Source organism: Xyrauchen texanus, chromosome 43, assembly GCF_025860055.1.
Source record: "Xyrauchen texanus isolate HMW12.3.18 chromosome 43, RBS_HiC_50CHRs, whole genome shotgun sequence".
NCBI lineage: Eukaryota > Metazoa > Chordata > Actinopteri > Cypriniformes > Catostomidae > Xyrauchen > Xyrauchen texanus.
Window position 1 is genome coordinate 29,577,601 of NC_068318.1, and position 16,650 is coordinate 29,594,250.

General features: G+C 37.8%; 1 protein-coding gene across 4 annotated transcripts in view; it reads left to right on the forward strand.

Annotated features, from left to right (window-relative positions):
• LOC127635716 (membrane-associated phosphatidylinositol transfer protein 2-like) overlaps window positions 1-16,353 on the forward strand; it is a 75,293-nt gene extending 58,940 nt beyond the window's left edge. Inside the window, exons 15-26 of one of the 4 annotated variants that reach the window (XM_052115941.1) lie at window positions 565-735; window positions 1,195-1,332; window positions 2,580-2,744; window positions 4,505-4,750; window positions 6,078-6,226; window positions 6,860-6,976; window positions 7,070-7,186; window positions 7,297-7,445; window positions 7,574-7,723; window positions 9,407-9,590; window positions 9,834-9,962; window positions 11,951-16,353. In XM_052115941.1, coding sequence (XP_051971901.1) covers window positions 565-735; window positions 1,195-1,332; window positions 2,580-2,744; window positions 4,505-4,750; window positions 6,078-6,226; window positions 6,860-6,976; window positions 7,070-7,186; window positions 7,297-7,445; window positions 7,574-7,723; window positions 9,407-9,590; window positions 9,834-9,962; window positions 11,951-12,292 — 2,057 coding nt within the window. In that variant the 3' untranslated portion in view covers window positions 12,293-16,353. The remainder of the gene's footprint in view (window positions 1-564; window positions 736-1,194; window positions 1,333-2,579; window positions 2,745-4,504; window positions 4,751-6,077; window positions 6,227-6,859; window positions 6,977-7,069; window positions 7,187-7,296; window positions 7,446-7,573; window positions 7,724-9,406; window positions 9,591-9,833; window positions 9,963-11,950) is intronic. The other 3 variants (XM_052115943.1, XM_052115942.1, XM_052115945.1) reach the window with 3 other exon arrangements.
• The last annotated feature ends 297 nt before the right edge of the window (window positions 16,354-16,650 follow it).

Consider the following 16,650-nt stretch of genomic DNA (forward strand, 5'->3'; position numbering starts at 1 on the left):
ATATGAAAACATTTTAATTAACTGAAATCCTTTGTTGTAAAAAAACGAAACCAAAAAGAATATGAAAACATTTTAATTAACTGAAATCTTTTGTTGTAAAAAAAAAAACGAAACCAAAACTTAACGCAAACAAAATGAAAAACATTTACTGAAATCCTTTAAGTTGTAAAAAAAAAAAAACTGAAGTAAAATACAAAAAACACCAAAACAACAATCACCACACATTTCAGTTTTTGATACATTAAATTATAAAACCTGATACATGAAAATGCTCTTTGAATGCGATGACACAAAACGGCAATTAAAGTTGAAAAATAATGTCAAACGTATTTAAATTATTTTAGGTCAGGCATAAACTTTGGAAGCCCTAAAATACTAAAGATAAATTAAAAAATAAATATAAAAAAAAAAACACTGATAAATAAAACTAACATTGAATGGACAAATATAAACTAAAAATGAAAACCAAATAATTTTTTTTATTTAAAACTATAATCCCTTTTGTAGTTTTAATAATTGAATTTGTTGTAAATTTAGTCTTTCTTCTTGACGTTCTGTCCTCAGTGGCTCATCTCCGTCCAGCGTGCCAGCAGGTGTACAACTTGTTCCACCCCGCGGACCCCTCTGCCTCACGCCTGGAGCCCCTGCTGGAGAAGCGTTTTCACCTGCTGCCTCCGCTCAGTGTGCCCCGCTACCAGCGCTTCCCCCTCGGGGACGGCCAGTCAGCCCTGTTGGGTAAGACGGGGGGGATTTATTAACTAACACATATACCTGCTGTTAATATGATCCTCGGATGATCCAAGCACAAGTGGTCAGAGAAGACAGATCACTGTTATAACCTGGTATTTACATTATCATGAAAAAAAAAGTATTCCGATAAATGATTGTAGCAGCGCAACCCTAGATTACACCTGTTTTTGGCACTGTCCACTTATGATCGGATCACCCGAAACAGATGTTAATGCCAGGTGTAAACATAACATGTTTTTATTGCACATTGGACAGGATATTGTTGTAACAGTTTAGTCGAAACAAGCATTTTCCATCATTGCAGTTCTGCCGTGAGTTTTGCTTCATGACTGGTGTTTTTGTACCTCCGTTTGTCTCATTTCTGTCTCTGTTATTTGTCTTTATTTTTCTTGTCTCTCTCTCGTCTCGTTGCACTCTCATGTCTCCACGTCCCTCATGCCGCAGTGGAAACCATCCAGAGTTCCCCTCACCTCCTGTTGGAGAGTGGGAGCTGTGCCGCCCAGCGCTGTCAGGATGGCATCAGTGAGACTTCCATTCCCGTCCCTGTGCTCAACTGGCAGACCATGCCGGCCCCAGCCGAGTGTGTGTAGTCATTCCGGGTTTCTTGCATCCCTTTTGGCGTAAAGTCCCCATCTTGTGTGTCTGCCTGTGTGTGGCGTTGCCTCATTTCTGTCTGCTCACATGATCTGTTTATATGTCCGCTTCAACATCAGTGCTCTGATTTAGGCTTGCCTCTAGTTTTTTGACTTCCTGAAGTGTAACCAATGTGGAACTGGTGGAATTTAATTTAAAGGTGAAGTGTGTATTTTTGGTGTCAGTAAAATTATTCTATTCCTTCATGAATTTATTGTGGAGACAACTATAAGTAAGCCATTCATAGGTTGACTTAGAATGAAAGGGGTTGTTCACACCGACTTTTTTTTTCTTTCTTTTTTTGCATTCATCTGTGCTGTTTTTCAATTGTTTTTCTATGTAAACATGCACTAGATGGATGTCTTTGACCATTGTGTTGCATCTTGTGTTTTTTTCTGCTTCTCGCTTAAGAGTGCCATCAGCTTGAAGGCAGTATAACAAACAATATCATGATTTATTAAAAAAAAAAGAATATTTAAATAATATATACTTCTAGGAATGATAAAGATATTTAGTTTTGGTTTACAGAAATGAGATGTGAGGTTAAAAATGTGCTTAATGGTCATTTTGTCAAAAAATCTATCTTTATATTCAATGAGCAAAATATATTTTCATATTTCTGTCTTCTGATTTAGAGGTGATATATCACCTGTTGACAAGTTTTGTGAAATTCACTGATAAATACTTTGGCTCTGAAAAAGTTTCCAAGCGTTGCTCTGTTTGTTTGAGCGCTCTGACATGCTAACTTTTGGCTCAACCATTGGAGTGAGTTTGGGGGCGTGACTACCTCTTTGGCAATGGCAGGTGGGGGTAGTGTGGCAAAGAAATGATACACTTCACCTTTAAGTTGTAAAACAGTAATGAAATGAAAATTCTGTCAATTTTACTAATTACAAATTGTAATTCTAATGATGTGCTTCCATGTGTGTTTGGTAAATAATGCTCCATGAGGACTTCTAAGTAAAATCAACAGTAAATTTCCTCTTAAATCCTTCCATAATGTGTCATGTCAGATCAAAGTAGACTCAGGGGCAGTATTTACTTCCTTTCTCTTTTTGGCATTGTGTTTGAATTTTTCTTTTATAATGTTTAATCAAAGGGCTATAATCATAAGTAATAAGTAAAGTTGATAGTCAAATTTCTTTTGTCTGTTTCTGGTCCCTGAAACTAAATAGATTTGGTTTTGTTCCTCACAGCTGATGTGATGCACTCTCACGGCATTATGTTTTCGGAACACTCCAATCCTTCATCTCCAGCATCAGCTCCAGCCTTCCGCGGGGCTCGGAGATCCAGTGAGACCAGCATCGCCAGCCAGGTGTCGGGATTAGCGGACACATACACTGCCTCCAACATCGCCAACAGTGAGTTAACTTGCACACACGCTTGCAGCCAAATACAAACAAATAAAAGGTATGAATAAAATATCTGGATGTTCACTCAAAAAAACGTACTGGGAATTTTCCCTCCAAAACGATTAAAGTTTCAAATTTAAATGAAGTTTCAAATGTAGGAGCATATTATTTGTGTTTACTTGCAGACTTAAGATGGGATAGACAACATATTTAATTTGTTGCTTAAATGATGTGGGGAGGAATAATAAAATCCATTCTTTACATCATGCTTTCTGAACGTCTTGGGTCACACATACATTTCACAACCTGTTCGCAGGAAATATTTTGGAAAGATGTATTTTCAGTGTTTTGTCAGCAGAACTATGACATAATAGTCACCATATTGGGCCTTATTGGTGGCACACAAGTAAAACCATTCTTATGTAAATTGTCACTCATGACATTTGTTAAACCATTCTTAACATAAATTGTTGCACAAAAACGCTGCTCGAAAATGCATTTATAAATAAATTGATACATGAATGTGTGGTTTGTATAGCCATTCTTATATAAAGTATAGTATGAACTTGACATTCGGAAGACCATTCTTACATAAATCGTTGCACAAACGCGATGTTCGTAAAACCAAATTGGCGCATAAATGTGACATTAGTAAAACCATGCTTTCATAAATTGTTGCATGAATGCAAATCGTAAAAAATTTTTTTTACGTGAAATTGTCGCATGAAAGTGACATAAATTGTTGCACAAATGTGATTTTTTTTTTTAAAGCAATTTGTACCTAAATTGACTTTAAATGGAACGTTGGTAAAATCATTCGTTCTTAAATTGTTGCTCAAATGCAACATTCCGAAAACCATTTGTATATAAATTGCCAAACAAGTGTGACGTTTGTAAAACCATTCTTACATAAACTGTTGCATAAATGCGATGTTCATAAAACCATTTCAACGTAAATTGATGCATGAATGTTATGTTTGTAAAACCATTCTTAAATAAATTGGAAACATTTGGAAAACTGTTTTTCATACATTAATTGTCACATGAACTTGGTTCATAAAAATATTCTTTCATAAATGTTTGCTCAAATGCAACATTACTAAAACCATTTATACGTAAATTTTTTAACAGGTTTATAAAACCATTCTTAAATAAATTGTTACATGAATGCAATGTTCAGAAAAACTATTTTAACAAATTGTGTTTTAACATAAATGTGACGATCGTGAAACCATTCTTAAATAAATTGTTACATGAATGCAATGTTCAGAAAAACTATTTTAACAAATTGTTTTAACATAAATGTGACGATCGTGAAACCATTCTTAAATAAATTGTTGCATGAATGCAACGTTACGTAAATTGTCGTATAATATTGATGCTCATAACACTATTCTTACATAAATTGTTGCACAAATGCAGAGTTCATAAAACCATTGTTACGTTATTGCATGAATATGATGTTTGTAAAACATTTTGTATTTCTTGCGTAAAGTGTCAAATGTGGGAATTTATGTAAGAATTCTTTTTACGAACAATTTACATAGAAATGTGTCTGCTCGTGCTTCATGAACTATCCAGTACAGGCTCATTTTCGTTGATGTCCATTTAAGTTTGGCATCGTGTCTATCTAAGGTCTATGGAGCAAATCTTTTACATAATGATTTTTTTAGTTAATTTGCTTTATTGTGTCCATTATATCACTAGGAACAATGACTGTTGTGTTCTCCTTATGACTACTGTTGTTTTGATTTTGTTTTGTCTCATAGCATGGCAACTTAGTCTCTCCAAAAAGCTCAGTCTTTTGTCCCAATTGGCCCGCCCCTATAATAAAAACGGCTCCCAAAGTCCCTCCCCCAAATCCTGCAGCAAAGTGCAAAATAGGCAGCAGGTAGAATCACAGGATTGCAGCTGTTTGGATGATTCAGAGCAGAGCAACTCTCTAGGATTTGAGCCCTCCCCCACGCTCGGCTCAGACCCACCATCACCATGTGTCCCGCTGGACATCGAGCAAGGTACTGGTGCAGGAGAGTGGGTTAGATGTCAGGTCAGGTCTTCTAGACCTTCAAGATTTGCCCGCTCTCCTGTTTGCCTGCGTTAGTTTCTACCACCCAGCCATTCCCTGCAATTTCTCCTACTTCCTCTTGTTGAACCTCCGTATTTTCAGCCTAGCCTGTTTTCTTAGTGACTTCCCCAGCCCTGATGCCTCTGTTTTCTGAAGTCATGCCCCCTTCCCCTTTAAAAGCTCAGCGCTGGTGCTCTGGATCTTCATCTTCAGAACTCTTGAGTTTGCGCTGGATGTTGAAGCTGTTCTGAAGATGCTTTAAAAGGTCACCTACTTGTCTTGCTTCCATTTCCTGGTTGTGCGTCATGCTTACATCCTTGTGTCTTCTATTAGAGGTTACATAGGCCGGTACTAGAGAGTGCTTTCAAAGCGCTCCAATTGTGGTGGAGAAACGGCGTTCCATTGTGAATGAGGAATAAATGCAGAAAAATCGATGTGTTTTCAAATGAAAACAGATATTAGTGCTTCAGATCGCAAGAATGTAACCATTCTGATTTCAACTATTCTTTTATTTGTGCAAAACATCATGATCCATGTTATCCCAGCATCGTGTGTTTTAAAGCAAAAAAATAAATATTGCCGAAGCTTAAGTAGTTTTTTGTTATTTTATGTCATTCTGTTTCTTTGATTTAGTTTTTTTTTAATTAAATTAAATACAAGGTTGTTGTTTTTATTTCATGCTTTATTATTATTATTGTTGTTCTTTTTTATGTTTAGTTTATTTCCAGTTTAAATTCGATTTTAAACACCAGATCTTCAGTGTGGACTGAAATTTGTCCTATTTTGGTCATGCAACATGTTTGTTGCATGAAACCATATGAGGACAATGCAATAAAAAGATGAGGCGTAATCAATTTATTGTCTTTATATTCGATTGTGACTAGTCTTTCACTGCATCGCATCCAATTTAGACTGCAAACTGGTGACTCAGTTTGCTTCCAGTATTTATTTATTTATTTATGACTTTATTCAAGCCAAAAATAGAATTGTGTACTTGAATGTCTTTGCAATGGATCATGGGAAGAAGCAAACAAGAGATGTGCACTCCAGCCTGGCATTGCCTAGTGCACATTCAAAAATGACTGCTCTCCATTTCTCTCCTTTCTTTTGAGCCCCTAAAGCAAACCTGCATCATATCCTCATCCTGTCTTCGAACCAGCTGCTGAAACATTTATAAAACATGTACAAGTGATAGAGATATCTTTAATGGCATTTGGAGCTGCCATTGTAACCCTAATTGATTCGCGTGACTGAATATCATGTTTTGTTTCCTACAGTCGCGTCTCGTTGGTGGGGCACTAAGCGCATTGATTTTGCGCTATATTGTCCTGATGCCCTCACTGCGTTCCCTACCGTGGCTCTACCTCACCTGTTCCACGCCTCCTATTGGGAATCGACTGACGTTGTGTCTTTCCTGCTACGACAGGTGAAGATTTCTGCATTGTTACATTATTTGAAAAAAGATGGACTCTCATTCTGGGTTATTTATAACTATAGACAGCATCTGCTGCATACGGTTGAGTAACCATGGAGAATAGTACTGAGTCGTCCCTCAGCTTTAAAAATGAACAAAACACATTTACAGTAACGCAATTACAATGGAAGCCTTGCAGGCAACATCGTGAATAAACATTTCAAATATGCAACTATGACACTGTTTTGAAAGTAAAGCCAGAATAATTGGACCATGCTTTGAAACATACTTCATGCTTTGTGTATTGTTATGAATTGCTCTCTGACACATTTTGGATCGCAACAATGCACAAAATTGAGCTTGTGTTGCTAGAAGCAAAATGTTTAACCTTTAGCTTGCTCACTAGGGGTTGTAAGACCATATTCTCAGTAAAGATACTTGTATTTTTTCATAACTAATGATTATGAACAGGGGTCCCATACAACGGGATCATCATCTTTGGGAGTCCCAAGCATCGAAAAGTTTGCAAACCCATGACCTAGAATATTCCTTGCCAAATCTGCCATGGAACTAACGTTGAATTCTCACTTGAGCAGTTCCTTTTAATGGTTACATATGTGGATTTTATTTTTCTCCATCTCTCAGGTCATGAGGCATGAGAACTCTAGTATTTTGGAACTCGATGGGAAGGAGGTGTCAGAATTCACTCCGTCCAAACCACGGGAGAAGTGGATAAGGAAGAGGACCCACGTGAAGATCAGGGTGAGACCTCTACACATCTCTCACTAAACACTTAACTGTACATGTCTGAAAGGCGCTGACAGGAACTTATTATATGATGCGTTTGTGTTTAAGAATGTTACAGCAAACCATCGTGTGAATGATGCCGTGTTCACGGAGGATGGCTCTCAGGTGGTCACAGGTCGCTTCATGTATGGACCCCTGGATATGGTCACACTGACAGGAGAGAAGGTTATCACCCATAAAGGGCCTGATTTCTGTAGTTTCTTATTATTTATCATAACTTGTTTGTATTGTCAGTCGTTTTCAGGTCATTCATTTCTGTTTGTGGTGATTTCAAGGTGGACATCCATATCATGACGCAGCCTCCGTCTGGTGAGTGGGTATACTTTGACACAGAACTGACCAATAGCAGTGGCCGAATCTCCTACGTGATTCCTGAGAGTAAACGGTTGGGAATTGGAGTGTATCCTGTCAAAATGGTGGTCAGGTATATACATACAACATACTAGTTTGACTGATCTTAATGGTGTTATTCCTGCACATTTCAAATTATTGCACTAAAAAGCGGGTTGTATTTTTTAACATGACCAACTCTTGAATGTTTTTTGTCCACAGGGGCGACCACACATCTGCGGACAGTTACCTGACCGTGTTGCCCCATGGCACTGAGTTTGTCGTGTTCAGCATTGATGGCTCTTTTGCCGCTAGCGTGTCCATCATGGGCAGTGACCCTAAAGTGCGTGCAGGAGCAGTTGACGTGGTCCGGTGAGACTTTGACTTCATTTTTTTAGTCGAAGACAACATGGGAACAAAAAGTTACCTTATGTAGGGTCAAAATGTGATTTTCAGGGATGGAAACGTCATGTAAGTTTCTGTTAATATAAGTTAAAATATTTAAATATTGAATTACTAGAAATGGCTGTTTATGAGTGCAGTCTCTATAAATTTATTTGCAAAAATCTTCATCCAGTCTTATTGTCCTTAATATATCAGGCCTTTCATAAAAATATAATACATTTCCTTGTATTCTTTGAATCTGAAGCAAGTTTTGCTGCCGTTACCAATGCTTATGAGTGGGGAAATTAGCCAAAAATATAATTTCACAAACCAATCAAGTCCTGGGGACGGATTCCTGAAAATTCTAGGATTTGAAAGGTTTTTTGAAAATGTATTTGGATAAATTATGTTAATTAGAAGGTATGTGGTTATAAACGATAGAAGATTCATAAATCTTCTATCAACTTCTAAAAAAGAATACAAAATATTTTAATTAAAAAAAAAAACTTGATTATAAGTTTTATAATCAGGTTTTGATAATAAACAGCACTTGATAATGCTGTTAGCAAGTCTGTAGAAACAAACTTTGATGTTGGCTTGACAAAGCATTTGTCTTAAAGTTTAAACTAGTATAAAATGTATTGTCATGAGTTTAGTTAGGCAAGGTAGGTAGGAAAGTATTGATCTGCATTGCTAGCATGTTCAACACATTGCTAGAATTCTGCTATGATTTAGCATGTAGCAAGGTGTTTTTCTTATTATGTAATTAGGTATGTTACTTAGTGTTTCTAGCTTGTTCCTATGCATTTCTAGCATTTCAGCATGTACCTATATATTTTTTAGCATGTAGCTAGGCATTGCTAGCATGTTGCTTGGGGTTTCTAGCATGTTTAGAGAGAGACAGAAATATAAATGAGAAGGACCATATTAAAGTCCTTGTGTGGGTTTGTTTACATTTGAATTTTTGGCAGTAAGAGTATGAATACTGTTGGTTCATCTGAAAATTCTCTCAATGTAATGCTGCATTTACGTCATGTCGGAATATTCCTAACTACGAGATTCCGACTTGTAAAAGCATTCAAAGAACTCGTTATTTCAAGTTGTAAACTTGGACTTCTATGAAAGCTCTGACTTGACGTTATTTAAATATATCAACAGTTAAATGTAGTGAACACATATCTCTGCCACTTTATTATGCTTTCGTTAGCTTGAGTGTTTTCTTTGTTCTTAAACGTTTACAACAACATATAGAGAGATGAATTAATGATAAACATTTAGCTGTTATCAACAACAAATCCGTTTTGGCTTAATGAGTGTTGTCATAGAAACGAATAACTTCCGAGGGCCCTGAACGTGAACCGCTCCGAGAAGAACCTCCGAGTTGCCATCTAGTAATTAAACTTATATTATATTGGATTTTTCAGGTTTTAAGTTTGATCAGTCAGAAAAGATAGACCACGCCTCCAGAACAGTCTGATGGTCTATGCAGAGTTTGTTGTATGTAACTTGAAAGCTCTAGGATATTAATAAGCATAAAATGTATAACATTATGTTGGCAAATGCCCTACAACTCATGAATATTCATCAGTCAATAATGGAACAGGTTCCATTTCGGCTTTGCCTCTCGGTCCTTTTGTTTGCTGTCCTTGACGATGCTTCTTCCTCTCGCAGACATTGGCAGGACCTGGGCTACTTGATTGTGTATGTGACGGGACGTCCAGACATGCAGAAGCAGCGTGTGGTGGCCTGGCTTTCACAGCACAACTTCCCTCATGGAATCGTGTCCTTCTGTGATGGTCTGGTACACGACCCACTCCGACACAAAGCCAACTTCCTCAAGTATCTCATCACAGAGGTGAGTAGCATCACAAACTACTCCTCTTCTGCATCATAAATGACTTTTTAGGACATGGTCTTACATATTGGAACATGGAGGGTCTTTTTACTGTTTGGCTAAACAGTAGACTAGTGTGTAAAGATTTTAAACAGAAGTTTGAAATGTGAGAGTCAAGTGCTTCTACTGAAAATACTCTCATTGCAGTTTGATTTATTCAGTTGTCTGTTTGCTGGTCTACATGAGATTGTGCTTTTTTTGTAGGCACAAATGAAGATATTTGCTGCTTATGGTTCTACTAAAGACATCTCAGTGTACACGTCACTGGGCCTGCCTCCATCACAGATCTACATTGTGGGGAGACTGACCAAGAAGATGCAACATCAGTGTCAGGTATCATTTACACAAAGGCTTAATACTGCAAACACACCACAGTGATATTATTCTGTTGTCTTAGGTGACACTATCCTCGTGTTTGTTTAGAGGCCGTTTATACAGTTATTGAGCCTCAGTATGTAGTGATGTCAAAAGTACTGGTACTTCGGTACCAAGTCGATACTAAAATAAAAATGATGTAATGACACTAGTGATTCTGCAGTACCTGTAGTGCGCTGTCTGACTGACACCAAGCTGCTTTCAAATGCTCACACACTCATTTGACACGTGTGTTCTGATACTCCTTTTACACAGAAATGGACAATCAAATTTAAATTGAGATATGTCTTGATGTGACTATTACACCACAAATGGATGAGATTGTATTAAATAAAAAACAGTCTGCATGTGCTGCGTGCTGCAAAGTGAATGTGTGACAAGGTGCCTGCAGACTAAATATTTATATAATTAAATAGCCGAATTTTGTGCATTGGGTCATATAACCTATATCTTTTCCGGAAGTGTGAAACTACTGTCAAAAACACAAAACCAGTTACGCCTTCACGTCAAAATAAAAGCTTGACGCGTGTAATTTAAGAAATTGCGACAGAAATATGTTTAGGAAAATGAATGTTATCATTAGTATTATTGTGCTTTTTTCATGAATAGAACTTTTTTTCAATGTTTTCATTCATTTTCATTATGTGGTTCTATCTGATTAAAGTTTGGATTGTTTTGATGATGAAATTGAATTAAAACATGGAATTCAGTGGGGGAAAAAAGGGAAAATGTTGGAATTTCTTTTATAGAATTTAGAAAAAAATAAAACCAAAAATTGTTTTGGGAGTATTACATTTTTTTAAAGCAATGTGTGCTTAATTGAAAACACTCGAAGGAAACATGCTATTGTTTTAATTTACTATTTACATTGAAAATGAACATATTAGGTTAAATTAGGCTAAAGAAGTGTTTAATAGCATATTACCTATTTTTTTCTGTGGTATAAAATTGGTATCGAGAAATTTTACTGGTATCGGTAATATCAGTTTTACACACACACACACACACACACACACACACACACACAAATATTTTCTTATGTAGTATTTGTCTTTTGTCCAGTAAAAATATCTAAACATCTTTGAAACAAGATGCATTTACATGATCAGCAAAATGACTATTTAAAGAAAAATGTGAAAATATTTACTTAGATTTATGCTTTAAAAAAAATTATTGCCATTAGTGTAAGAAAAATATACACTGCAAAACATAATTGTCTTAATTAGTGTTTTGTCTTGATTTCTAGTAATAATATCTGTACATTCTTACAAAAGATATATTTAATTTACAAACAAAATTACATAATGAGTTTTGTTTTGAGAGAATGTAACCTAATTTAGTGATTTTTATGCTTAAAACATGAAAAAAAAGCTTAATTTAAAAGCAAGTTTGTTTTTCTTTTGCCATTGGCAGATTTGTTTTTCCTGTTTTAGGCATAAAGTCTCTAAAAATAAGACTCCAACCCAGGGCGTGCTGAGTGAATCCAGCCAGGTCTCCTAAGCAACCAAATTGGCCCGGTTGCTAGGGAGGACAGAGTCACATGGGGTAACCTCCTCACGGTTGCTATAATGTGGTTCTCGCTCTCTGTGGGGGGTGTGGTGAGTTGTGTGTGGATGCCGCAGAGAATAGTGTGAAGCCTCCACACGTGCTACATCTCTGCGGTAATGTGCGTGATAAGATGCGCGGATTGACGTCTCAGACGCGGAGGCAACTGAGATTCGTCCTCCGCCACCCTAATTGATGCGAGTCACTACGCCACCACAAGCGCATTGGGAATTGGGTATTCCAAATTGGGGAGAAAAAAACAAACAAACAAAAAACAAGACTTAATATATGTTATGTCATTTTGCTTGTCAAGTAAACAAATCTTGTTTTAAGAATGTTCAGATATTTTCACTGGAAAACAGTTTTCATTCTGACCTATCTCTCTCCACTGTGTCCCTAAGTTCATCGCCGATGGCTATGCATCTCACCTGTCCCAGCTGGAGTACAATCAGAGGTCGAGACCCGCTAAGACCGGCAGTGCTCGCATGGTCCTACGGAAAGGCAGTTTTGGACTGGGCGGCAACGGCGAGTTCCTGCGAAAGCGCAATCACCTGCTGCGCACCATCTCCTCGCAACCCACCTCCTCCACGCCGGTTGTGCAAGTGGGCCGTCCCGAACGTGCCCAGAGCCAATCCGAATGTGACCGAGAGCGGGCAGAGCGTGCTCAGAGAAGCATGAGCATTGCTGCGGGCTGCTGGGGCCGGACCAGCAAACTCGAGGGCGGAGCTCTGAGCCCTAAATAGGCTCCCCCACCGGGTCCAAGTTCTGAGGGAATGGAAGGCACTCCATATGGCACAAAAACATGTACGTGGCCTGTAAAATTGGGAGACGGACCCTGTAACGTAGGGGCAAACGTTATCTCACGGTAATACAACAAACTCTGTGATAAAACCTCACCACCGCATTACTATTGTTGCATGAGAGTCATTTGGGAAAAGAAGATTTTTATTTTATAAATTTTTTTTGTCCGGCAGCCAAACATTTTAACGTCAACAAATTCTAGCACCTTAAGCATCGCTCTGGGTCATGGCCCTCGCTTCTGACTTGATTGAATGTACTGTTTGCACGGGAGACAAATCATTGGGTGGGTTTGGACTCTTCCCCTTCCCCCGTCATCAAGGAACATCCAGGAAGTTCTCCTCAATTTCCCGTTTGGCATCGACAGAGTGTCCCTCACATGTATATACGTGCCTCCTCTTACCTGCTCAGGGCAGCCATGAATTAGAGGAGCTTAGAAGACCCAGAGGCCATTTCACTTACGGTTTATTCATTTTCGCTCTTTATCTCTCGCCCGATCTTGGTGACATCTCAAGTCAAAACCCAGCAGCATTTGGCAATAAGGATCGAACCCCATCACACTTGGTCTGCAGGTCGTCAGAGGCCTTAATTTTGTTTTCAGAGTATGAATGGAGAGCAGTATCACTCTTAAGTCCTCAAAAGGAGCAACTATCCCTTTACAAGGCCATCTACTTGCAATACCTCTGAGGGCACCTTTTCTCAAACAAGATGCTCTCGACATGGGCTGCTGGGTCACGTTCTGCATTTCTTTATTTCTGAGCCACCAAACAACAATCGTAAGCACACGTGCAATTTCATGTCACATCTGATCTGCTGTAAAAACGTTCCCGCTGTTTCTTAAGACTTGGAGAAAAGCTCGCAATCCCCCATGAGGACAGGCTGCACAGCTTGCTGTATTTGCATGGTCTAACGATAAGCTGAGATGACAACGGGCAATTTTTTGGCCGAACCGGGCAAGATTTCTCTGTCAGAATCAGAGACCAAATTCACACTTTCTCAACTGTTTCCTCTTGAACTTTGCACTCATTTCCGGTTGATCGGGGAGTGATGAATCGATCGCTCACTCGATACCGCCGATGGCCAAAATGAATTCATGTCGAAAGCTGTAGTTCTGCAACTGCATAACCTCATTGTTATTTTGCACTAGTGGAAAAGAGGAGGTTCTTGTTACCATCTCATGTCGCTACATAACGTTTACATGTAGTACATGACCCTTATTATTTATGGCAGGGTATTTGTGCGTATATGCACGATTATAGAGTTCTCCGATGTATAGGAAACAAAATAACGCAAGAGAAATGTGCCAAAACCAGAACTCAAATACGTATAACATTTCTAATGTATTGTAGCAACGTTTCCAGAGCGTTTGAGCGGTTGCAATGGGACATGTATAATGTTTTTAAGATTTTAGATCATTTTAGATCAACTTAAGTCCTTTAAAGTTTAGTAATTTATGATATTGTTCATATGTAAGTGATTGAGGTATATAGAAATTGTGCTTTTTTTATTTTACGATTTTAGATCGGACAGCATGACAAAGTCGCTTCAGTCGGGTGGAGTCGTGAACCGCACGCGGTTTGTTTATATATCATGTCATGAACACACTGGAATAGCCATGCTGCATGTGTGGACATATGCGCTAAGGATTTCAAATCAAGCTTTATGTTAGATTGTATCAACTGGGAGGTTTCGAACACAGCCGACGGTTTTCGGCCCCAGTTTTCGCTGTTCATCTGGAGTGTATGTTATAATCTGTGGTCCGAATGGGACGTAAAACAGTGTAGATATTGTAAAGATACTGTAAAGAAATTTCACTATATAGGACATGTTACAGTCAGAATTTATTTATTTCTGTAGCTTCATAAAATTATGGTTATTTCAGGTTTGACTATTTCATATGTTGCTTTTATTTTTGTCTGACAGTTCTAAAAAGATTATTTTAAGGACCAATGATGTGTCTCAGTGTGCATAATTGTTGACAGTGTTTCTGTAGCCAAATTCTAGAGGACGCACCACACGGACAATCAAGTCTGTTCAGCAAACAAACTGGCAAGGAGCACACACACACATATGTACAAACAAATGCTTAATTTCTTATTCAGCAGACATTCTTGACAACTCGTACTCTGGAAAATGGTTTATCGCATTGATGCACTGGGAGTCAAAATGTCCACGTATTGTGAATTGGTTTGTAACGGTCTCATTAATGTTGTTACATTTATCTGTGATAAATATGCTCCAAACTACTTGGTTTTAATTGGTGCTGAACAAGATTTGCCATTCCCACTTAAAAAGAAAAAAAAGTTGCTTTTAAATTTGCATTTGGACTGGCATTGCTAGTCTTAGTAGGTAATGTTCAGACGTTTTATTGCGTCTAGTTGTCTCTAGACATCAGGGGGTCTCTGTGGAAATGTTCTAAAATGTTACTGACATCTGAAAAATTGTATGAGTGAAATCTAGGTCACCTTTGTTGGTTTATTATGTTAAAGAAATAACAATTTGAATGTTAGTCACTAAACAAATTCTCAGTCTGGAAATTGCGATTTTTCCATCATACTGTTCCACATTCACTCACATCAACAACTTCTACAACCTACTGCAGTTTTTCAAATCTGGCTATTTTTCAGGAGTGCTGAGCAAGTTGATGTGCGCCATCCGCTTAATTGAGATTCCAATATTCAGTCATCGCAGGGAGTCATATGAAAGTTTGTGCCACAATTCTGAACTCTTTTTACACAGTAAACATGTATTTAAACATACGTGGTCTCACTTGTAGGCCAATGTACGATTATTATATCCACAGATTAAACTGATTATAGCCACTTTTGTACTTTGCATGTCACAGGAAAAGCTTTCGTACGGTTTCCTGTATTCAGTAATGAGCCACAAATACATACCTCCAGTTTATCAATGCAAATATGCTGTTGTCTGTATAGAGCAGATCATATCAAATGTTACTTCCAAATATTTAAATGATCTTAAAAAGTGTTAAGGCAAAACTTAGTAAATCTCAAACCATATTTTGAAAGGAATATTCCGGGTTCAATACAAGTCAAGCTAACACAGCACTTGTGGCATACTGTTGCTTACCACAGAAATGTCAAAAACATTGTCCCTCTTTGAAAAAAGGCAATGTCAAAGTCAATGGGGCCAGTCAGTAATCATTAAAATACTCACCTTTTTAAATATATCGCCACAAGACGTAAACAATATGTGTGTTAACATGATTACAGTGTGATAAAATAGTTAACCAACATTTTCTGTGTGTTATATCCAATTTTACAACTTTGTTGCCATAACGACTTGACATTTTAAACCCTGACTGTAAAAATGACGTTTTAACCAACTTTACAGCTCAAACAATACACAAGTTTTAACAGAATTAATGCAAGTGCTTTTATAAAATGATACGCTTGACATTTCTACCTTTAAAACCTCCAAAAATTGTCCCCATTCACTTCCATTGTAAGTGCCTCACTGTAACCTCAGGAGGGACGAGTCGAAATTAAATTCTCATTTTTCCACAAATGCTGTTGATTAAGCTTAACCTGAAATATTCCTTTAAATATTGAGATCAAATTTTAAGAAATGTAATTATGGCTATAATATATCAGACAGTGCAAAGACCAGAAATACTGTTACAAATGAGAATTTACAGCATTTTTGACATAGCAGTAGACACATTATTTACAATTGTGTTTCAGGTTTAACATGTTCCTATTGGATGAAATAAATGTGGTGTAATATTCCTAAACTATTGTCATCTGTTACCGATTCCTTTTTTCTTTTGTTGCCAAACGTTGAGTTTGCTGTGTCAAACACTTACAGTGGAAGAGAAGGCTTTTCTGACACCTTTGGATTATGAGTGAAAGCTGCAGGTTTATTTTACACTGTTGAAGTGCTGATCTGGACTGAATCCCTCCTTTACAGTTTTCTTACCAGGCCGGTGGTTCAGTGCTCTCATATGTATAATTGTATGTACTGTGGATTAAATGCAGTTGGACAACTCTGCAAGTCTTCTGTGATTTATAATGTATTATATGTGTAAAGTGGCCATTCCAATTATAATAGTTTTATATCTATATTTTATTAGAATTATAGGAAACGTGGCGAGTTGTGCGTGGATGCCGCGGAGAATAGCGTGAAGCCTCCACACGCACTACGTCTCCACGGTAACGCACTCAACAAGTCACGTGATAAGATGTGCGGATTGACGGTCTCAGACGCAGGGGCAAACGAGATTCATCCTCTGCCACCCGGATTGAGGTGAGCCACTACACCACCACAAGGACTTTGGAAATTA